Raw genomic sequence first — 22530 nt, 5'->3', positions numbered from 1 at the left:
CAGTAACAAGTTTTTTATCTCCAATATTTGTAGCTTCTCTGTTTGATGTAAAATGATGGTTCATATTAAATCAGATGTAAAGGTCCATTGTGTAGAATGTAGTGACATCTAGTGGTGAAGTATCATGTTGCAGCTGAACACGCCCCCCCCCCCCCCTTCTTCCAAACATGCGAGAGAACCTGTCGTAGCTTCAGTCGTCATGAAATCTCCAAAGGTTTAGTTTGTCCAGTCTGGGCTTCTGTAGAAACACTGTCAGACTAAGTTGTACTTTTTAGTTGCTCTACCTCTGTGACCTCTGACCTCTGTCCTCCTGAGACGCTGCTGCTCCATTTCCATCATCTAGCAGAGGATTCTGGGAAGTCCTGTCCATTAATGGACTGTGTCCCTCAGGACGTCTTATGAGTGCAGTAATGGCTCCTGCTGCTGCTCAGTCCAATAGCTCTGATAGGATTGAACATTACCCATGAGCCTCTGCTGCTGTTGATCCAAATTTAATGTAAACCTATGAACAAATACACAACCATACACATGTGGACCCACAACAGCCAGAGCGGTCAGAGCTGCTGTGTCCAGCAGGAGGAGCTCTGAGCCTCAGAAGATAATTCTTTGTTAATTCCATTGGGTTGAAATGTTCTGTTTTAATCAGAGATAGAAACAATATAAACAGGAGTTTATATAAATGAAGTAAAGACCTGATACGTCCACATGTGTGTAAACATCTGGAAACATGTGGACGTGATGTTTACGTGTCACACGCAACAATAATTAATCAAATCAAAATAAAATGATGTTTATTTTCAGCTCAAGTAGATTTTTATTAAAACAAAGTTTAGTTTAACCTCTTTTAGACTTTTATCCTTAGTTCTAGTTTCCCCTCTGTTAACTTCCTGTCTGTGCTCTGGCAGGTCTCGGCCTGTAGCCTTCGATGTGGACGTGTCCTCGCTGACCTTGAGGCGTTGTCAGAGGTCATGATGACCACGGTGGCCGCCGAGTTCGACCACCTGGAGCTGCAGCAGCAGTACAGCAGCAGCAACGACACGGTCAACAACCGGTGGGAGGACGACTGGGACAATGAGAACAGCTCGGCCCGGCTGTTCGAGCGCTCCCGCATCAAGGCGCTCGCAGGTAGGAACCGCTCCGCCTGATTGGCTCCAGGCTGTGATGTCATACGTCTGCAGATGAATGTTCAATGTTTCTGAATGTTCGATCCACACACTGTAAAAAGAGGAACGACAATGAAGCCGAAACATCGCCCCCTGGTGGCTGGCTGCTGTGCAGGTCACAAACTCCGCCTCCTCCAGGTTAGCAGATGGGACAAGGACCACACAAATAAATCAGTGTAGACGTTAAATACATTACACACAAGATTTTACAATTTGAAGGAAGTGTGTGTTTGTGCGTGTGCATGTGTGTGTGTGTGTGTGTATGTGTGTGTCTGTGTGTGTGTGTGTGTGTGTGTGTTTTACAGGATGTTTGTTTGTCTGGAATGTGAATGAACAATAGGGGGAAACACCCCCTCCCCTTCACACCCTTAGTGACATCATTGTCAAGCTGCAAATTCATTGGTGGATTTGTGTGTTTCCCTTCCTCAACACACACACACATACACACACTATCTACACTGTAAAAAAATATATATTATATGACTGTTATATTTAATTACATTTAAATTTGCCCAGAAAATGAAAAAAATAACACTTTCAAAATAAAACAAATTAAAACATAAACAAAAGTAGAAACAGTATTTAATCCCCAGCTGTGATGTCATGATGATGTCACAGTCTGATCTTGATTACATCCACAGAACCACCCCTTTAATTTTGTCTTCAATTATTTTTAACAGTGTATTTTTACAGAGAAGGGGGGGGGGGGCTTTCCCTCTTTGTATGCAGTGGGCGGGGCTTGTGTGTGTGGAGTGTGTGCGTTCTGGAGGGAATCAGTGAAATCCGTCAGCAGCAACAAAAACGAGCAGCAGAAGAAGAATGAGCGGCTGAAGCTGCTGATGCTGGGCAGGGCTGGAAACACACACCAGACACACACACATCAGACACACACCTCAGACACACACCAGACACACACACCTCAGACACACACCTCAGACACACTCGCTGCGCTCGGCGTCACTCTGACCTCTGGACTCTTTCCTCTCACCTCCTGAAACACACGGACGTGTTCTCTGTGAATCTTTTTGGATTTCCAGATTCTTTTCAGCTGTTTTTGTTTATTTCAAATCAGCTGAACTTTTTTATTTTAAGAGGAAAGTTTGAACTTTATGAAGAATTGTCTTCGTTTCCATGAGACTGAAACTCTTTGATCTGATCTGAGGACGTCTCCTTGTCAGTTGGATTAATCTTTATCTGGAGTTTTGTCTCTACACATAGAAACACACACACAGACACACAAACGCTGGTTGTGGATATTTGGGGGGGGATGGAGGAGGAGTGGGCGTCGTTGGAGTCGGCTCAGCAGCAGCTCAACTACAATCTGCTGGAGGGACGATTCAAACAGCTGCAAGGTGAGAAGACGAGTCAGATCCAGCAGGGGTCAAAGGTCAGAGGTCCTTAATGCCCCCCGAGACAAATCTGAGGGTTTATAGGATAATTGGTGTGTGTGTGTGTGAGAGAGGGAGTGTGTGTGCATGGCCTGCATCAGTTTTAATTGATGTGGCGCCAGAGGAAAAGTGTTTTTCTAGTTCATCCTGAGGGGAACATGAACGCTGCTGAAGGCCTCTCAGCTGAAGCTGTGTCATGTGACCTGTGAAGTCTGAGGCTGGCGAGAATCGTCTTCTTCTCCAGATCAGACCCACGTTCTCAAACGTCTCAGGAGGCATGTGGCGCCACTCGCGTCAAAGCAACGTGAACCTGGTGGATTTGAGTGATCAGGGTTTGAAGTGCTGCAGGTTCTGGTCTATGATGTAACTGAGCCGGGGCCCTGGAACCTGGTGAGGTCCAAGCTGATCCCAGGGGCCTCTTCGCCACCTGGTTAATGCATGATTAGTTTTAAGATGAGTTTTAACAAAAGAGGGACCAAGCTTTTATTTTGTATCAACTTCCTGTGTGGTGTGTAGCGGGATGTGGAGAATCAATGTGTATTCTGTCAATGGGCGGAGCCTGGTTTGACCTGGAGGGGACGAACAGGAAGTAAGATTCATGCATTAAAAGTACGTAAATATGAAAGTGTTGCTCAGGTTGCGTCCGACTATGGGGAGTGGCTGCTGATTGGATCTTTGGACGAAGGAAACGCTTTACGCCTCACATCCTGTTTCCTCTGGGTCAAAGGTCAAACACCAGAATAACTCTTAAAGAGACAGAGAGACAGAAATATGAATCAGATCACATTGTTTTAATAATTTATATTTATAAGCATGTGGTTAAAAATGATGATCGACTCACGACTGATAAAGATGTTGTGTGTGGGAAATCCTGTAAAGTGATAAAATGTTTAGTGAAAATGCAAAAACTGTCTTTACTGAGTTTGTGTGTGTTTGTGTGTTTGTGTGTGTGTGTGTGTGTGCGTGTGCAGATGAGCGGGAGGCGGTGCAGAAGAAGACCTTCACTAAATGGGTGAACTCTCACTTGTCCAGAGTCTCGTGCAGAATCACTGATCTTTACATGGATCTGAGAGACGGGCGAATGCTCATCAAACTACTGGAGGTTCTGTCCGGAGAGAGACTGGTGAGACACAAACAATCAATACACACACACCTGTCAGGTGAGACACACAACAGACACACACTAGGCGTGGTCTCAGCTCTGAACCAGTCTTCTACTTCCTGTTTTCTGTGTTTGGCACATGGAGGATCTTGTGTTCAGGCGTCCTGATGAGACCTCGTCCCCAGTGGATCCTCGTTCACTCCACTTCCTGTGTTGACACTTCTTTACCAACCACACATCCACATGTCTTCTTCTCTTGCTGCGAGAAGCTGACCGAAGAGGAAGCTGAATACTGATTATCAATCATTAATCAAACACTTACTGATTTAGAGTTATAATAAATCAGGAAGAAGAACCTGTGTGGAGCAGACAGAGAACGTCTTGATCGCCCCCTGGTGTCTGGCTGAAGTATAGGCCTAGACCCCGCCTCCCCCATGTTAGCAGATGGGACTACAGATGTAGACAAGATGGTTTCTGTCATTTCAAGTGATGGTTCAAGTGTTTCTGATCAGTTTGGTTTGAATTCTTTATTTGCTGATACAAAACTATCTGAGACATCATGATTGACAGCTGCGACTGACTCCTGATTGGTCGTCCTCTCTCCAGCCGAAGCCGACCAAAGGCCGGATGCGTATCCACTGTCTGGAGAACGTGGACAAAGCGCTTCAGTTCCTGAAGGAGCAGCGGGTTCACCTGGAGAACATGGGGTGTCACGACATCGTGGACGGAAACCACCGCCTGACGCTCGGCCTCATCTGGACAATCATCCTGCGCTTCCAGGTAAGAGGGGGGGTGGAGGGGGGGGGGGGATATCTAAACAGGTCACACCTGCAGTCGTGTCTCATCTGTTAAAAATGAATTCTCATCTCAAGCTCTCCTGACTCCGCCCTGTTCTGACATCATTAGACAATTAACCAATCAAACAAGTGTAATTCCAGTAGAGTCATTTTTTATAGTGTAAACAGGCGCCAGGCATCCTGGAGGACTGTGACCGCTGTGATTGGTCGAGCTCCTCTGTCAGTTATTTACCTGCAGGGTAAAGTCCACCATTCATGCTCTACTGACACCACACTGTCGTCATGGAGACACAGAGCAGGGAGATCCTGGATCAGCCTTTGACCCGTTCCTGACTCACATGGCTCTGAACCAATCAGCAGCCACGTCGCTAATACAATCCTCCAATCAGAGCTTGAGACCTCACTCTGTCTACATGGCAACATCAGGAGGTGTAAAGTGTGACAGATGTGACAGGTGTGACAGATGTGACAGGTGGAGGTGTGACAGGTGGAGGTGTGACAGGTGGAGATGTGACAGGTGGAGGTGTGACAGGTGTGACCGATGTGACAGGTGGAGGTGTGACAGGTGTGACCGATGTGACAGGTGGAGGTGTGACAGGTGTGACCGATGTGACAGGTGGAGGTGTGACAGGTGGAGATGTGACAGGTGGAGGTGTGACAGGTGGACCGATGTGACAGGTGGAGGTGTGACAGGTGGACCGATGTGACAGGTGGAGGTGTGACAGGTGTGACCGATGTGACAGGTGGAGGTGTGACAGGTGGAGGTGTGACAGGTGTGACCGATGCGACAGGTGGAGGTGTGACAGGTGGACCGATGTGACAGGTGGAGGTGTGACAGGTGTGACCGATGTGACAGGTGGAGGTCTGACAGGTGGAGATGTGACAGGTGGAGATGTGACAGGTGGAGGTGTGACAGGTGGAGGTCTGACAGGTGGAGATGTGACAGGTGGAGATGTGACAGGTGGAGGTCTGACAGGTGGAGATGTGACAGGTGGAGATGTGACAGGTGGAGGTGTGACAGGTGGAGATGTGACAGGTGGAGATGTGACAGGTGGAGGTGTGACAGGTGGAGGTGTGACAGGTGGAGGTGTGACAGGTGGAGATGTGACAGGTGGACCGATGTGACAGGTGGAGGTGTGACAGGTGTGACAGGTGGAGATGTGACAGGTGGAGGTGTGACAGGTGTGACAGGTGGAGATGTGACAGGTGGAGATGTGACAGGTGGAGGTGTGACAGGTGGAGATGTGACAGGTGGAGGTGTGACAGGTGGAGGTGTGACAGGTGGACCGATGTGACAGGTGGAGATGTGACAGGTGGAGGTGTGACAGGTGGACCGATGTGACAGGTGGAGGTGTGACAGGTGGAGGTGTGACAGGTGGAGGTGTGACAGGTGGAGATGTGACAGGTGGAGATGTGACAGGTGGAGGTGTGACAGGTGTGATGTCTCTTCAGATCCAGGACATCCGGGTGGAGACTGAAGACAACAAAGAGAAGAGATCAGCTAAAGACGCTCTGCTGCTGTGGTGTCAGATGAAGACGGCAGGGTGAGACACAATATACACAAAGTACACACACTGTACACACTGTACAAACAATGAACACAATTTATACACATGCTGTGTAGTAGCCCGTCACACTAAAGATTTTATAGTGCGACTAATTATTTTTCTTGCTTCTTTTGCGTCAAACACCTCCCCTTCATAAAGAGGGCGGGGTTTACACTCACACATGGGCCCCGCCCCCACACACTCAAACACACAGGCCCCGCCCCCACTCGCTCACACACAGGCCCCTCCAAATACTGCATTGATTGTGGTTTATTTTTTCATGTTTTATTTGTTCAGGGTATTTTACTATTTTTAATTCTAATTCAAATGTCAGACTGAATATTTGTTTCATATACTGTGTGATTGTGTGTGTACTGTATGATTGTGTGTGTCCTCTATGAGTGTGTGTGTACTGTATGAGTGTGTGTGAACCGATGTGATCATCGTGTTGATTGTCTTCAGGTATCCCAACGTGAACATTCACAACTTCAGCACCAGCTGGAGAGACGGGATGGCCTTCAACGCTCTGATCCACAAACACAGGTGACCTCCTCATCTTCCTCATCTTCATCGTCTTCATCGTCCACTGCTCTGTGTCGTCACCTGTGTTTGTTTAAATATGGTATTATTCTTTTTTCAGGCCTGATCTGATCGACTTTGACAAACTGAAAAAGTCCAACGCTCACCACAACCTGCAGAACGCCTTCAACCTGGCAGAGCAGCACCTGGGCCTCACCAGCCTGCTGGACCCCGAGGGTGAGACCCGCCCACACGAGAACACACCCACACTCACACAGACCCCACCCACTTACAGAGAGGCACCGCCCACACAAAGAGAGTCCGCCCACATTCAGAAACCCCGCCCATACAGATGTTGTGTGAGAGCGGCGTGAAAGTCACATGTCCCGGTCCGACACACATGAACCAATGATGTTTGTGTTTCAGACATCAGCGTGGACCACCCTGATGAGAAGTCGGTCATCACCTACGTGGTGACGTACTATCACTACTTCTCTAAGATGAAGGCTCTGAAGGTCGAGGGCAAACGCATCGGGAAGGTCAGTGAAAGCACCGTGTGGGGGGGGGCACAAAGAGACGCCATGCACCTCGTCTCACATGTTCCTGCTCTGATGTTTCTTCTTCTCCAGGTTCTGGACAACGCCATCGAAACGGAGAAGATGGTCGAGAAGTACGAGTCTCTGGCGTCGGACCTGCTGGAGTGGATCGAGCAGACCATCATCATCCTCAACAACAGGAAGTTCGCCAACTCGCTGGTCGGAGTGCAGCAGCAGCTCCAGGCCTTCAACACCTACCGCACCGTGGAGAAACCTCCGAAGTCAGAACCTCTACCTTCACTTGACCTCTGACCCCTGTCCTCGTCCATATCCCCCGTCCAGTCCGCCCATCAAACCCATTAATGCTGCAGTTAACTGACAGGCCTCCTGCAGGAGTTGTTCAAATCCATCAGTTTTCTATTGTCATGAAAATGTCCTGTACGTCCTGTAAGTCCACCTCCTCACCCGCTCCATCCTTCTTCCTCATTTCCCTCAGGTTCACAGAGAAGGGAAACCTGGAGGTTCTTCTCTTCACCATCCAGAGTAAGATGAGAGCCAACAACCAGAAGGTCTACATGCCCCGAGAGGGAAAACTCATCTCTGACATCAACAAGGTCCGAGCTGCTCTGAGACACGTCTCAAGGAACGACTTCTCACCTTCTGTCTTCATGCACCAGCTGACTGGAGTTCACTGTTCTGATTGATGAAGTCACATGACTGTTCATTGATACCTTTATGAAGAAGCGTTCTGATGTTTGTCTGTGCTCCTCAGGCCTGGGAGCGGCTGGAGAAGGCCGAGCACGAGAGGGAGCTGGCTCTGAGGACGGAGCTGATTCGTCAGGAGAAACTGGAACAACTGGCCCGACGCTTCGACCGCAAGGCGGCCATGAGGGAGACCTGGCTCAGTGAGAACCAGAGGCTGGTGTCACAGGTGAGGGGACACACAGCAGGTGGTCTTCACAGCTGGAGTCACACTGCGCCAGGTTCTGCAAAGACGCCCAGACGTTTATCTTTTAACAAATAAATGTGGGGCCATTTATAAAGTGATAATGTCTCCTCATCTCCCTCTAGGACAACTTTGGATTCGACCTCCAGGCTGTGGAGGCGGCCACCAAGAAGCATGAGGCCATTGAGACGGACATCTCCGCATACGAGGAGCGTGTCCAGGCTGTGGTGGCCGTGGCGAGGGAGCTGGAGGCGGAGCACTACCACGACATCAAACGCATCACCGCCAGGAAGGACAACGTGATCCGGCTGTGGGAGTATCTGCTGGAGCTGCTGAAGGCCCGCAGACTGCGGCTGGAGATGAACCTGGGTCTGCAGAGAGTCTTCCAGGAGATGCTGTACATCATGGACTGGATGGATGAAATGAAGGTACCGATGGATTTCCAGTTCTGTGCATCTAGTGCAGACTGGTGGAGGATGAGTTCAGACGGGAACCAGGGGAAACCTCTTTGTAACGATCATCTTGAGCGAGAAGCTGATTCCTCTTTGTTTTGTTTTCCAGATGCTGCTGCTGTCCCAGGATTATGGGAAGCATCTGCTGGGTGTGGAGGACTTGCTGCAGAAACACTCCCTGGTGGAGGCCGACATCGGGATCCAGGCCGACCGGGTGAAGGCGGTCACCACGAACGCCAACAAGCACTCCGGCAGCGACAGTGGTGAGCAGTGGAAGACACATCTGTCCTCAGAGAGTTTGTCTCTAAATTATTATAAAATGACTTAGTTTTCTACTTTGATGAAGCCAAGCAGTGAAGGTCTGTCCCCATCGTTGACGGTAAAAGGAGTCAACATTTAAAATGATTTCACAGCAGCTATAATGGTGAAGTGATGATACTGGTCTTCCTGTCCAGGCTACAGACCCTGCGACCCTCAGGTCATCCAGGACCGAGTGTCCCACCTGGAGTTCAGCTACCAGGAGCTGATCCAGCTGGCTGCCGAGCGCCGGGCCCGCCTGGAGGAGTCCCGTCGCCTCTGGAAGTTCTACTGGGACATGGCTGAGGAGGAGGGCTGGATCCGTGAGAAGGAGCAGATCCTTTCTTCTCTGGAACATGGCAAGGACCAGACGGGGGCGCTGCGCCTCCTCAGCCAGCAGCGGGCTCTGGAGGATGAGATGACCGGCCGCGCTGGACATCTCCACCACACCATAGCTGAGGGCCAAGCCATGGTGCAGGCCGGTCACTTTGGTGCCACCAGGATTCAGGAGCGTATTGCTGACCTGCAGGCTCAGTGGACGGCACTGGAGCAGCTGGCAGCCGCGAGGAAGACCAGGCTGGAGGAGGCTCTGGCCCTGCACCAGTTCCAGACGGACGCAGATGATGTTGATGCCTGGACGTTAGATGCCTTGCGCATTGTCTCCAGTGGAGAGACGGGCCATGATGAGTTCTCCACCCAGGCCCTGGTCAGGAAACACAAGGATGCAGCAGCAGAGGTAGTTAGCTACCGGCCAGTCATCGACCTACTTCACGAGCAGGCTACCTCCCTGCCCAAAGAGGAGGCGGAGTCAGAGGAGGTGCGTGGTCGTCTGGCTGGCATTGAGGAGCGCTATAAGGAGGTGGCTGAGCTGACTAAGCTGAGGAAACAGGTGCTGCAGGATGCTCTGGCGCTCTACAAGATGTTCAGTGAAGCCGACGCATGTGAGGTGTGGATCGATGAGAAGGAGCAGTGGCTGAACAGCTTGGAGATCCCTGAAAAACTGGAAGACCTTGAGGTTGTACAGCACAGGTAGGACCAGAGGTTCAGCACATCTGTGGTGTCACATCTTCTTGAGCCAGATCTGTACTCAGGTGGAATGTCCTCTGCAGGTTTGAGAGTCTAGAGCCAGAGATGAACAACCAGGCGTCTCGGGTCGCTGTGGTGAACCAGATCGCCCGGCAGCTGATGCACAATGGTCACCCGAGTGAAAAGGACATCAAGACCCAGCAGGACAAACTGAACAACAGGTACAGGTGGACCACGAGATCACTGATGGTGTTTCATTAATATTAAAACTCATGATAAATCTATTCATCTACAATGTAAACCTCCTGAAACTTAGAGCATGGTTGTAGTTTCGGACAGTGACGATCCTCTCCTCTCTACAGGTGGAGTCAGTTCCGTGACCTGGTGGACCAGAAGAAGGAGTCCCTGAACTCTGCTCTGGGTGTGCAGAACTACCACCTCGACTGCAACGAGACCAAGTCCTGGATCAAAGAGAAGACCAAGGTCATCGAGTCCACCCAGGAGCTGGGCAACGATCTCACTGGTGTCATGGCCCTGCAGCGTAAGCTGACCGGGATGGAGCGGGACCTGGCGGCCATTGAGGACAAACTGGGTGACCTGCGCGGTGAGGCCCAGCGGCTGGCAGAGGAGCACCCCGACCAGGCCAAGGCCATCACAGGCCGTCTGGCTGAGATCAATGCTGTCTGGGAGGAAATGAAGAACACACTGAAGAACCGTGAGGGGTCTTTGGGTGAGGCCCGGAAGCTGCAACAGTTCTTGCGTGAGCTGGACGACTTCCAGTCGTGGCTCTCCCGCACTCAGACCGCCATCGCCTCCGAGGACATGCCCAACACGCTGGCCGAGGCAGAGAAGCTGATGGCTCAGCATGAAGGCATCAAGAACGAGATCCAGAACTATGAGGAGGACTACCAGAAGATGCGGGACATGGGGGAGATGGTGACTCAGGGCCAGACAGACGCTCAGTACATGTTCCTGCGACAGAGGCTGCAGGCGCTCGACACCGGCTGGAACGAGCTTCACAAAATGTGGGAGAACCGACAGAACCTGCTGACCCAGTCACATGCTTACCAGCTGTTCCTCAGGGACACGAAGCAGGCCGAGGCCTTCCTCAACAACCAGGTAACCTCTTAGATCCACGTCCCTCACTCATAAACCGGCCTCAACATAGAGACTGACTCAACTTCTGGTTCGGATCCTTTGATTTGGTTCAATATCAAAAGTTCACTCCATGTCTTCAAATTATTCTTGTAATTTCATTGTCTTCAGAAAACATCTCTCACCATCAGCACATAATGTCAACTTGGTCCACCTGGTGCAGATCTTATCTGATGGATCGGTTGTCCTGATTCAATTCCTGATCCCCAGCAGATGAACCCTTTGGATTTGAGTGACTTCATTATGGGTTCCTTCTTCTTACAGGAGTACGTCCTGGCTCACACTGAGATGCCCTCTACTCTGGAAGGAGCCGAGGCCGCCATCAGGAAGCAGGAGGACTTCATGACCACCATGGACGCCAACGAAGACAAGATCAACGGTGTGGTGGAGGCCGGCCGGCGCCTGGCGAGCGACGGGAACATCGACGCAGAACGTATCCAGGAGAGAGTCGCCTCCATTGATGAAAGGTAGACATCATCTCCATTTACAGCTGAGAGATGTTTAATGAAACAACTGGAAGAAGAAGCTTCAATAAAGACACAACACAAAGTCTGTTGAGTTCTGGAGCTCTCATTAGTATCACTTGATCTTCCTCAGCAGATCAGTTTCCACAGATCCATGGTAGATGGATGTTTTCTTAATGACGTCTTGTGCTTCATGTAATCAGATGAAAAACATCTTCTAATGAAGATCATGTGATCCATGAAAATCTTCCTCCAATCAGAATCCAGGATCTGAGCTGTTTCTGTGTTTCAGGCATAAGAAGAACAGGGAGGCTGCTGTGGAGCTGCTGATGAGGCTGAAGGACAACAGAGACCTGCAGAAGCTCCTTCAGGACTGTCAGGAGGTCAGACTCATCTCTACACTTCACACATGCAGAGGATGAACCCTTCAGGTTTCAGTGAACACCTTGTGTTTGTGTGCAGCTGTCCCTGTGGATCAACGAGAAGATGCTCACGGCGCAGGACATGACGTACGACGAGGCCAGGAACCTTCACAGCAAGTGGCTGAAGCACCAGGCCTTCATGGCCGAGCTGCAGTCCAACAAGGAGTGGCTGGACAAGATCCAGAAGGTACTGAGCGTCCTTCACCCCGAACGGATCAACACGTTCCACTAAACCAAACCTGAACTGGATCTGCAGCATCTAGCACATTTGAGTCAACAATAGAAATGATCCATGACCAGTAGGAAACAGTTTAGGTGGAACTGGGACAGTCCACGTTCACCAGTGAAAGGCTCTGGGTCTTTGCTCACCTGTAAGTCCATGAACCACGCAGCAGCTGTTCATCCTCCTCTGCTGGTGGCCACAGAAAACACAAGATCTTATCTTTCAAGAAAGTAAAATGTGAATCCATCAGGGTGTCAACGTTTCTATAAATCAAGTTCCAACAAATTCAACACAACACACAATTCATTTGAATGTATTCAGACCCCACTGGGTTGGTGTGTGTGCAGGAGGGCATGATGCTGGTGTCAGAGAAGCCGGAGACGGAGGCGGTGGTGAAGGAGAAGCTGTCAGCGCTCCACGCCATGTGGGAGGAGCTAGAGTCCACCACGCAGACAAAGGCTCAGTGCCTGTTCGATGCCAACAAGGCCGAGCTGTTCACTCAGAGCTGCACCGACCTGGACAAGTGGCTCGTGGGTCTCGAGGGTCAGATCCAGTCTGACGACTACGGCAAAGATCTGACCTCCGTCAACATCCTGCTCAAGAAGCAGCAGGTACAGTACCTCACCGGATGATCACTACAAAGAGAAGGACTCGTTAGTTTTACTTGAGATACTTAAAAAGTTCTTGTATAAACCATTCGACTCGCCCCCTGGTGGAGCTGCAGCAGTAGTACCAGTCTGACTCTGCCCCCCCACCCCCCTGCAGATACTGGAGAACCAGGTGGAGGTGCGTCAGAAGGAGGTGGTGGAGCTGCAGAGCCAGGTGAAGGCTCTGGGTCAGGAGGTGAAGGATGCTGATGAGGTGGACGGGCGGAGGCAGCTGGTGGAGAGTAAGTTCCAGGAGCTGCTGGAGCCGCTGAGACGCCGCAGGGACATCCTGGTGGAATCCAGAGAAGTTCACCAGTTCAACCGAGATGTCGAGGATGAGATCGTACGTACAACTGAACCCGACTCCACCCACGTCTGGTCCATTGTTTGTTTATAAATGAGTCACAAAATAAGTGTTATTTAAAAGATGAGGTTTCACTTTCAACACATCTTGTTGACACTGTGGAGAACACCATCAGCTGCACTGTGTTCTCACTGATGTTGATGGTTTGTCTTCCAGCTGTGGGTTCAGGAGCGGATGCCTGTCGCCACGTCCACCGACCACGGACACAACCTGCAGACCGTCCAGCTGCTCATCAAGAAGAACCAGGTGGGAGGACGAGATGTTCGGGCTGTGTCTCACTGAGCAGCTCTGTGCAGGTGTGAGGTCACAGGTGTGAGGTCGCAGGTGTGAGGTCGCAGGTGTGAGGTCGCAGGTGTGAGGTCGCAGGTGCGAGGTCGCAGGTGCGAGGTCGCAGGTGCGAGGTCGCAGGTGCGAGGTCGCAGGTGTGAGGTCACAGGTGTGAGGTCACAGGTGTGAGGTCGCAGGTGTGAGGTCACAGGGCTCTGATGTTCACCTGAGCTGAGGCGCAGTCAGTTTCTGACTAGAAACCATTTTTAGGATTAAGGTCCAAACGAGTCAGAAGACATCCGCAGGTAATAAGTAACAAGTAACAGCCAATGAAGTGGAAGGAAGAAAGAAAATAAATAGAAATACAGAAACATATGAATGTAATTAAACTATCATATAAAGTGTAAAGACAGGAAGAAATATTTGCAGTGAATGATTTGCACAGTTGAGACGTTTGAGCTTTAATCGTCCGTGTGATAGAAATTGTCTGACGAGAGTTTACAGATGAAAATCCATAACACGAGAGAAAGAGGCGTGTCTTCTGGTGTGACATCACTGTGTTCACACGGCTCCACGTGGATTTGTCATCACGGACGTGAACACGAACAGAGGAGCACGTATGTGGAAAATATACCCGGTGCAGGAGTTTGACCTTTGACCTCTCTCAGACTCTGCAGAAGGAGATCCAGGGACATCAGCCTCGAATCGATGACATCCTGGAGCGCAGTCAGAGCCTCCTGCGCGACGAGTCCTCCAACACCGACCTGATCCGCCGGCGCCTGGCCGAGCTGCAGGAGCTGTGGAGGAGGCACAAGCAGGAGGCGGAGTCCCGACACGGCCGGCTGGAGGAGGCGCACGAGGCCCAGCAGTACTACTTTGACGCTGCGGAGGCCGAGGCGTGGATGAGCGAGCAGGAGCTGTACATGATGTCAGAGGAGAAGGCTAAGGTGGGGGGGGCCGGGCGTTGGATCCTGTTTGACGGCTACAACACGATCACCAGCTCTGACATCATCGACTGCTTGTGTGTTTCAGGACGAGCTGAGCGCCGTCACCATGTTGAAGAAGCATCAGATCGTGGAGCTGGCGGTGGAGGACTACGCCGAGACCGTCCACCAGCTGTCCAAGACCAGCCGGGGACTGGTGTCCAACACACACCCAGAGAGGTACACACACCCAGAGAGGTACACACACCCAGAGAGGTACACACACCCAGAGAGGTACACAAACCCAGAGAGGTACACACACCCAGAGAGGTACACACACCCAGAGAGGTACACAAACCCAGAGAGGTGCACACACCCAGAGAGGTGCACACACCCAGAGAGGTACACAAACCCAGAGAGGTGCACACACCCTGAGAGGTACACACACCCAGAGAGGTACACACACCCAGAGAGGTACACACACCCAGAGAGGTACACAAACCCAGAGAGGTGCACACACCCAGAGAGGTGCACACACCCAGAGAGGTACACACACCCAGAGAGGTGCACACACCCTGAGAGGTACACACACCCAGAGAGGTGCACACACCCAGAGAGGTACACACACCCAGAGAGGTACACACACCCAGAGAGGTGCACACACCCAGAGAGGTACACACACCCAGAGAGGTACACACACCAGTGACCTGCTCAAACACCGCAACACACACAATCAATCATCCAGTGCTCACTGTGTGTGTGTGTGTGTGTGTGTGTGTGTGTGTGTGTGTGTGTGTGTGTGTGTGTGTGTGTGTGTGTGTGTGTGTGTGTGTGTGTGTGTGTGTGTGTGTGTGTGTGTGTGTGTGTGTGTGTGTGTGTGTGTGTGTGTGTGTGTGTGTGTGTGTGTGTCAGTGAGCGGATCAGCATGCGTCAGTCTCAGGTGGACAAACTGTACGCCGGCCTGAAGGACCTGTCTGAGGAGAGGCGTGGCAAATTGGACGAGAGGCTCCGCCTCTTCCAGTTGAACCGGGAGGTGGACGACCTGGAGCAGTGGGTGGCGGAGCGGGAGGTGGTGGCCGGGTCACATGAGCTGGGACAGGACTACGAACACGTAACTGTACGTTCTGATCATAACACGCCTCAGCTCCTGACATGACCGGAAACATGTGACCAAACCAAGTCTTACGTTAAAGAGCGCGAGCTAATGGCTAACCGATGTTTATGATGAATAATATAAGGAGAAGTATTTATACTTTGACCTCCTCTGGTTAACGATCTGACCTTTGACCTTGCGTGCGTGCTCAGATGTTGCAGGAACGTTTCCGTGAGTTTGCCCGTGACACGGGGAACATCGGTCAGGAGCGCGTGGACGCTGTGAACCGCCTGGCGGACGAGCTGATCAACGCCGGGCACGGGGACGCTGCCACGGTGGCGGAGTGGAAGGACGGGCTGAACGAGGCCTGGGCCGACCTGCTGGAGCTCATCGACACCAGGACGCAGATCCTCGCCGCCTCCTTCGAGCTCCACAAGTTCTACAACGACGCCAAGGAGATCCTGGGGCGCATCGTGGACAAGCAGAAGAAGCTTCCGGAGGAGGTGGGACGAGACCAGAACACGGTGGAGACGCTGCAGAGGATGCACACCACCTTCGAACACGACATCCAGGCGCTGGGAACACAGGTGAGCTCTCAGGCTTTGCCTTCAGTTTATAGGGACTTGAATAGAAACTGACATCAACCAGATTCTGCATCACACCTCATGATTGACATGTGGAGCATCACGGACACAAACATCTTCTTAATGACGTCATTCAGGTTGTTCAGTTATTTCCTTTGATGTAGAATCTGTCGACGCAGCAGCTGAATTACGAATGTTAGCGTCATGCTAACGTGGTTGGCTAGCTTCCTAGCTGATGCAAATAAATAAAAACAGACAAGTATCTTGGGAAAATGGATTCAACTAAACTCCCCTGACTTCCTGTGACCTGACCTCTTGACCCCGGCAGGTGAGGACGCTGCAGGACGATGCCGTCCGCCTCCAGTCAGCGTACGCGGGCGACAAAGCCGACGACATCCAGCGCAGGGAGGGGGAGGTGCTGGAGGCCTGGAGGAGTCTGCTGGAGGCGTGTGACGGACGCCGGCTCCGCCTCCTCGACACCGGGGACAAGTTCAGGTTCTTCAGCATGGTCCGAGACCTGATGCTGTGGATGGAGGACGTGATCCGACTCATCGAGGCCCAGGAGAAACCCAGGTACCGCTCAGCCCACACTGAACACATGTCGTCCAGCAGGGCGGCGCTAGCTGACGCTCTGCGCTCGTGTGTTTCAGAGACGTGTCGTCAGTGGAGCTGCTGATGAACAACCACCAGGGCATCAAGGCCGAGATCGACGCCCGAAACGACAGCTTCACCGCCTGCATCGAGCTGGGGAAGGCGCTGCTCGCCCGGAAGCACTACGCCGCCGAGGAGGTGAGGCCGGACGCCCTCTGCTGGTCGAGGGAGGCACGCTAACTGAACGTTAAATATTCTGTGAGAAGTCGCAGAATTAAAGTTTCAATGTTTGAAGTTTAACGTTCAAACATTGAATAAAAGATGAAAATGTTTTATAATATTTTACAGATTTATTTAGACCATATTTTATCTTTATCACTATAATGATTTCCTGTTACATCACAGTGACGTGTCGAGTCTGAATCATGTGATTTGACAAACTGGTTGTTCTCCTCTGTGATTGGACGACAGCATCAGGTGATGACGTGTTTGTTTCAGATCAAAGAGAAGCTGCTGCAGCTGACGGACAAGAGGAAAGAGATGATTGACAAGTGGGAAGATCGATGGGAGTGGCTACGGCTTAGTAAGACTCCGCCTTCTCATAACTACATGATCAGTTGTCAATTAACGTTTTCCATTGTTCATAAGAAAACTCCTTTTACCTCCCCCCCCAGTCCTGGAGGTGCACCAGTTCTCCCGGGATGCGGGCGTGGCCGAGGCGTGGCTGCTGGGTCAGGAGCCCTACCTGTCGGGCAGGGAGATGGGACAGAGCGTGGACGAGGTGGAGAAGCTCATCAAACGCCACGAGGCCTTCGAGAAGTCCGCCGCCACCTGGGAGGAGAGGTTCTCTGCTCTGGAGCGCCTGACCACGGTAACCGGAGAACCTTCATGTTCTGATGAAGAAGAACTGTTTTCAGATTTAGATCTTTGGTTTCTGCTCTTAAAGTGACGCAACTCATTAAGCTGATTATTGTTATAATATTATTTTAATAACCTGTAATTATAGATATATGAATAATCACACTCCTCCTTTTAAAAAGCAGACCTGGCAGCTGATTGGTTGTGGATGGTTTCCTGTCATTTCTCTGTCACCAACGTCGTCCAATAATAATGTTTGAAGTTCGAGGAAAATATAAAAGTCTTGGTGTATTTTGTCGTCCTGTGGTTGGACGATCTGAACGTCACGTGACAGGTGTGGTTCCCTCCAGCCAATCACAGCTGTGCATGTGTTTCAGTTGGAGCTGTTGGAGGTGCGGCGGCAGCAGGAAGAGGAGGAGCTTAGGAGGAGGCCGCCGTCTCCAGAGCCGCCGCTGATCCAACAGGACGAGTCACAGCAGCACAGGTGAACACTCTGCAGGTGACGAGCAGAGCAGAGCTGTGATTGGTCCGCTCCATATCAACTCTGTGTCTCTTTGTCTCTGCAGCGACGTCATCGTTCAGAACGGCCTGATGTCCGACCACGACTCCCCACGGGTCAGTCCCCCCCCCCGTCAATCAGTCACTGTCATAACGATGTGACAGATAACGAGTAGTGTGTGTTAGACTGGAGGGAGGGAAGGAGGGAGGGAGGGAGGGAGGGAGGAACAAATGGAGGGAGGTAGGGAGGGAGGGAGGGTGAAAGGGAAGAAGGGAGGGAGGGAAGGAGGGAGGGAAGGAGGGAGGGTGAAAGGGAAGAAGGGAGGGAGGGAAGGAGGGAGGGAGGGAAGGAGGGAGGGTGAAAGGGAAGAAGGGAGGGAGGGAAGATCTTGTGGATGAAATCCGATTGAACAGATTCTTTTCCATCGTTCAGATCCGTAGCTGTAACTCAGGTTCTTGGCAGATTTGAAGAAACGTTGAAAAGTTTAAATTGTGTTTTTGTCTTTCTCTGTGTTTGTTAATGTCTAATTATGAATGTTAACAGAACTAATTTATTGTTTATGATAGCGTCGTTATGTCGTCCTCGTTAACCCGTTGTCTCGGCTCAGGACGGAGAGGACGCTGGCGACCTGGTGAACGGGGTGGCCGAGCGGAGCTCCAAGGAGCCGAGTCCGACCCCGTCCCCGACCTCCGGCAGGAAGAGCAAGACCAGCCTGTCCTCCACGCTGCCGTCCAAACACCAGGAGGCCCCGCCCTCCCAGCTGGAGGGGCTCCTGCACCGCAAGCACGAGTGGGAGGGCCACAACAAGAAGGCGTCCAACAGGTAACCACAAAGATCCTCCGCCACAGCCGACGTCTCACTCCTCCCCCCGCTGTGACCCACCTGTGATCCACCTGTGACCCCGCTGCTCTCTGATTGGCAGGTCGTGGCACAACGTGTACTGTGTCATCAATAACCAGGAAATCGGTTTCTACAAGGACACCAAGGCGGTGGCTCAGGGCGTCCCGTACCACAACGAGGTTCCCCTCAGCCTGAAGGAGGCCACCTGCGACGTGGCCTCGGAATACAAGAAGAAGAAACATGTCTTCAAACTCAGGTGAGGAGGCGGCCATCTTGTTTCTCACTCATTCAATTAAAGATGGAGAATGAATCAGACAAATGGTCTTAACTTCCTGTTTTATAACTGACTGTACAGAACATGTTGATTAATAAAGTTAATAAAGGTAAGAGAACTGTGATAAGAAGCTTCTTCTTCTTCTTCTTCTTCTTCTTCTTCTTCTTCTTCTTCTTCTTCTTCTTCTTCTTCTCAGAGTGAACGATGGAAATGAGTTTCTGTTTCAAGCCAAAGATGAGGTAAGTTACATTTTCTTCATTTGATGAAAAATATTTCTGGTGACATTATAAATTCCACGTTGTCTCTGGAAGCTTTGCTCACTGAGCTGTCTCCTCCAGGAGGAGATGAGCACCTGGATCTCGGCCGTCCTGAGCTCCAGCGAGGCTCCAGGCTCTCTGCCCGGCACGCCGGCGTCCGGCCGGGCTCAGACGCTGCCGGCCGCCGTCACGCTCACCACCGAGTCGAGTCCCGGAAAGAGAGAGAAGGACAAGGAGAAGGAGAAAGAGAAGCGTTTCAGTCTCTTCAGCAAGAAGAAGCAGTAGAAGAAAAACCGGCAGCACTTTGGTGAAACTCCATCGATCTGAACTCGCTCTCATGCTCGTCGTTTTCTCGCTTCTTTAAAAATGAGTAAATTCTCATCATCTGCATCTGGAAACAGAAAGAACTGGAATCTTCTCCCGAGTGCGTCTTCACATCTTTCAGCTCCAGTTTGTTGTTCTTCAGAAAGTTCAGGATCAAACGTTTCACCAAAGTGCAACGTCCTGTGTTTGTTTGTTTTCAGTTTATTTTTTATGTTTTTAACTAAAGATCTTTGTTGTGAGGTCATCTGTGATGTCACTGGAGTCCGACGGCGGTTCATAGTTACGAGTTTTCTGAACTGAGAGCACTTTGTTGAATGTCAGCGATGAACCGCTCTCGCTCAGCCTCTGTGACATCATCAGGGACCACGCCCATATTTCTTTTTGTCCAAATTTTTCTTATTTTTCTACTTTTTGAAACCAACTTCGTTATTTCCTCAATTTTGTGAGGTGTCGTCAAGACAACCTACATTCTTCCCTAGCCAGTGAGAAGTTGGACCAGGAGTGAATTTCATTTTGATTCTTTTGTTTTCTGTCACGCTTTCACCGTTTTCTATTTGTCTTGAGAACAGCCAATCACCTTCCAGGGGGCGTGTGCTGTAGACACTTGCATGCTTCGTCATTCTCAGAGCGTCGCCTGAAAACTCACTCGGATCTAAAGTATCTGGTTTCTGAATCTTTTTCTTTGTCTTCGATGTTTCTGATGATGAAGATCAACATGTATAATAAACACTAAAGCTTTGATGTTCCATGGTAAACGTGCGTGTGGTGCTGCGGACAGTAGGGGGCGGTACAGCGGGGGGGGCTGCTTTGCTTGTAGCTGCTCTTTGATACTCGTGTTGCTCTGTCGCTGCTTGTCTATCGTACCGAACATGTATGGAAGTTAGCGCCATCTTACTGCACAATCAGAAACTACAGTATATGAATGAAGAAGCTGTTTCAATATTTAAACAGATGTTAGAACATTAAAGCTTTTCTCATGTATGAAACTGCACCTGTAACTTTAAAGCTCTCTCTCTCTCTCTCGCTCTCTCTCTCTCGCTCTCTGTGCGATGTCATTAAAGCCTTGAACTTTACACACCATCTGTTTGTCCCCCGAGTCTGATTTAACCCAGGGGCCCGACACACTCCTGTAGGGGCCAACACACTCCTGTAGGGCCCGACACACACCTGTAGGGGCCAACACACTCCTGTAGGGGCCCGACACACACCTGTAGGGGCTGACACACACCACCAGGGGCCAACACACTCCTGTAGGGGCCCGACACACACCTGTAGGGGCTGACACACACCACCAGGGGCCAACACACTCCTGTAGGGGCCAACACACTCCTGTAGGGTCCTACACACTCCTGTAGGGCCCGACACCTGTAGGGGCCAACACACTCCTGTAGGGTCCTACACACTCCTGTCGGGCCCGACACACACCTGTAGGGCCCGACACACTCCTGTAGGGGCCAACACACTCCTGTAGGGTCCTACACACTCCTGTAGGGCCCGACACACACCTGTAGGGCCCGACACACTCCTGTAGGGGCCAACACACTCCTGTAGGGGCCAACACACTCCTGTAGGGTCCTACACACTCCTGTAGGGCCCGACACACTCCTGTAGGGGCCCGACACACACCTGTAGGGGCCCGACACACACCTGTAGGGGCTGACACACACCACCAGGGGCCAACACACTCCTGTAGGGCCCGACACACTCCTGTATGGGCCCGACACACACCTGTAGGGGCTGACAAACACCACCAGGGGCCAACACACTCCTGTAGGGTCCTACACACTCCTGTAGGGGCCCGACACACTCCTGTAGGGTCCTACACACTCCTGTAGGGCCCGACACACTCCTGTAGGGTCCTACACACTCCTGTAGGGCCTAACACACTCTTGTAGGGGCTGACACACACCACCAGGGGCCAACACACTCCTGTAGGGTCCTACACACTCCTGTAGGGCCTGACACACTCCTGTAGGGCCCGACACACACCTGTAGGGCCTGACACACTCCTGTAGGGCCTAACACACTCCTGTAGGGCCTAACACACTCCTGTAGGGCCCGACACACACCTGTAGGGCCTAACACACTCCTGTAGGGGCCCAACACACACCTGTAGGGCCTAACACACTCCTGCTCCTTCGCACACAACAAGGACAATAATTCTGTTTATAATACAAACACACAAACATTTGTATTTCCTGTTTTACCTGAACGTGACTACACACCCCGTCATGCACTGCGGCTGCTGATTCGTGAATCCACTGCACTAGAACCGATAGGGCGGGAAGCTACCGGAGATTAGCGCCAAACTGACCGGAAACTGGTTTGACCTTCAAAATAATTTGATTTAAAATCTTGTCACACAACGATAAATCAGAATAAAGAATGAGTCAATAAAAACCACAGATGATCTGTGTGATGTTTTAATATATTCATGAGTTCTCTGCATTTTTTACATTAATCACTGAAGCTTTTTCTTGATTTAACTCAAATTATATTGAGAAAGAATTAAGACAGAAATTAAAATGATCATTATTCATTCTATTTACATCACAAATGTATTAAACAGGCACAAGCAGAAATACGTTTTTAATTTATGCTTTATTTGTGTTTTTTCTCAGGAAGATACACAGTAGTTGTAATACAGTGGGCTCTTGTATCAGCTGTACTTTCTTGGAGCAAATATTATTGATGCTCAATATATTATTTTCATATTCCGCACAGGATCAGTGTTCTATTTTGAAAGTGACAACCGGATGTGTTGTTAATTATTTCCGTCTTGACCTTGCCGCTGATCCCTGAGATTTCCGTTAATATTCCGTCTCTCCTTCTCCGTTTCCCGTGATCTCCGGTTGTCTGAGGCACCGGCAGCAGCTCCGGGTGTGTGCCGGGCCGTGGCGCCTCTCCTCCGGCTCCGAGCAGCAGCAGCAGTCGGTGTGTGATGGAGCGGATGCAGGTTTCCTCCTGTGGTA

The 22530-nt window shown here is 50.9% G+C and overlaps 1 protein-coding gene across 2 annotated transcripts in view; it reads left to right on the top strand.

The window, feature by feature from the left end:
• The window catches only part of LOC133953977 (spectrin beta chain, non-erythrocytic 1-like), a 24352-nt gene extending 3714 nt beyond the window's left edge, over positions 1 to 20638 (top strand). The window contains exons 2-36 of one of the 2 annotated variants that reach the window (XM_062388195.1): positions 906 to 1125; positions 3523 to 3674; positions 4260 to 4433; positions 5903 to 5994; positions 6460 to 6540; positions 6638 to 6753; positions 6943 to 7055; positions 7146 to 7333; positions 7549 to 7666; positions 7825 to 7983; positions 8124 to 8426; positions 8560 to 8713; positions 8906 to 9776; positions 9857 to 9994; positions 10136 to 10892; positions 11193 to 11395; positions 11685 to 11775; positions 11855 to 12001; positions 12385 to 12648; positions 12803 to 13027; positions 13205 to 13294; positions 13984 to 14262; positions 14348 to 14478; positions 15151 to 15355; positions 15544 to 15918; positions 16244 to 16488; positions 16566 to 16704; positions 17005 to 17089; positions 17181 to 17377; positions 17742 to 17848; positions 17931 to 17979; positions 18471 to 18685; positions 18786 to 18959; positions 19174 to 19216; positions 19316 to 20638. In XM_062388195.1, coding sequence (XP_062244179.1) covers positions 969 to 1125; positions 3523 to 3674; positions 4260 to 4433; positions 5903 to 5994; positions 6460 to 6540; positions 6638 to 6753; positions 6943 to 7055; positions 7146 to 7333; positions 7549 to 7666; positions 7825 to 7983; positions 8124 to 8426; positions 8560 to 8713; positions 8906 to 9776; positions 9857 to 9994; positions 10136 to 10892; positions 11193 to 11395; positions 11685 to 11775; positions 11855 to 12001; positions 12385 to 12648; positions 12803 to 13027; positions 13205 to 13294; positions 13984 to 14262; positions 14348 to 14478; positions 15151 to 15355; positions 15544 to 15918; positions 16244 to 16488; positions 16566 to 16704; positions 17005 to 17089; positions 17181 to 17377; positions 17742 to 17848; positions 17931 to 17979; positions 18471 to 18685; positions 18786 to 18959; positions 19174 to 19216; positions 19316 to 19519 — 7041 coding nt within the window. In that variant the 5' untranslated portion in view covers positions 906 to 968 and the 3' untranslated portion in view covers positions 19520 to 20638. Of the gene's footprint in view, positions 1 to 905; positions 1126 to 1946; positions 2516 to 3522; positions 3675 to 4259; positions 4434 to 5902; positions 5995 to 6459; positions 6541 to 6637; positions 6754 to 6942; positions 7056 to 7145; positions 7334 to 7548; positions 7667 to 7824; positions 7984 to 8123; positions 8427 to 8559; positions 8714 to 8905; positions 9777 to 9856; positions 9995 to 10135; positions 10893 to 11192; positions 11396 to 11684; positions 11776 to 11854; positions 12002 to 12384; positions 12649 to 12802; positions 13028 to 13204; positions 13295 to 13983; positions 14263 to 14347; positions 14479 to 15150; positions 15356 to 15543; positions 15919 to 16243; positions 16489 to 16565; positions 16705 to 17004; positions 17090 to 17180; positions 17378 to 17741; positions 17849 to 17930; positions 17980 to 18470; positions 18686 to 18785; positions 18960 to 19173; positions 19217 to 19315 lie in introns of those variants that run through there. The other variant, XM_062388196.1, reaches the window with a different exon arrangement.
• Positions 20639 to 22530: the final 1892 nt, after the last annotated feature.

Source organism: Platichthys flesus, chromosome 5 (assembly GCF_949316205.1).
Source record: "Platichthys flesus chromosome 5, fPlaFle2.1, whole genome shotgun sequence".
In the NCBI taxonomy this organism is placed as follows: domain Eukaryota; kingdom Metazoa; phylum Chordata; class Actinopteri; order Pleuronectiformes; family Pleuronectidae; genus Platichthys; species Platichthys flesus.
Note: the sequence above shows the minus strand (reverse complement) of the source record. Positions and strands in the feature narration are given on the sequence as shown.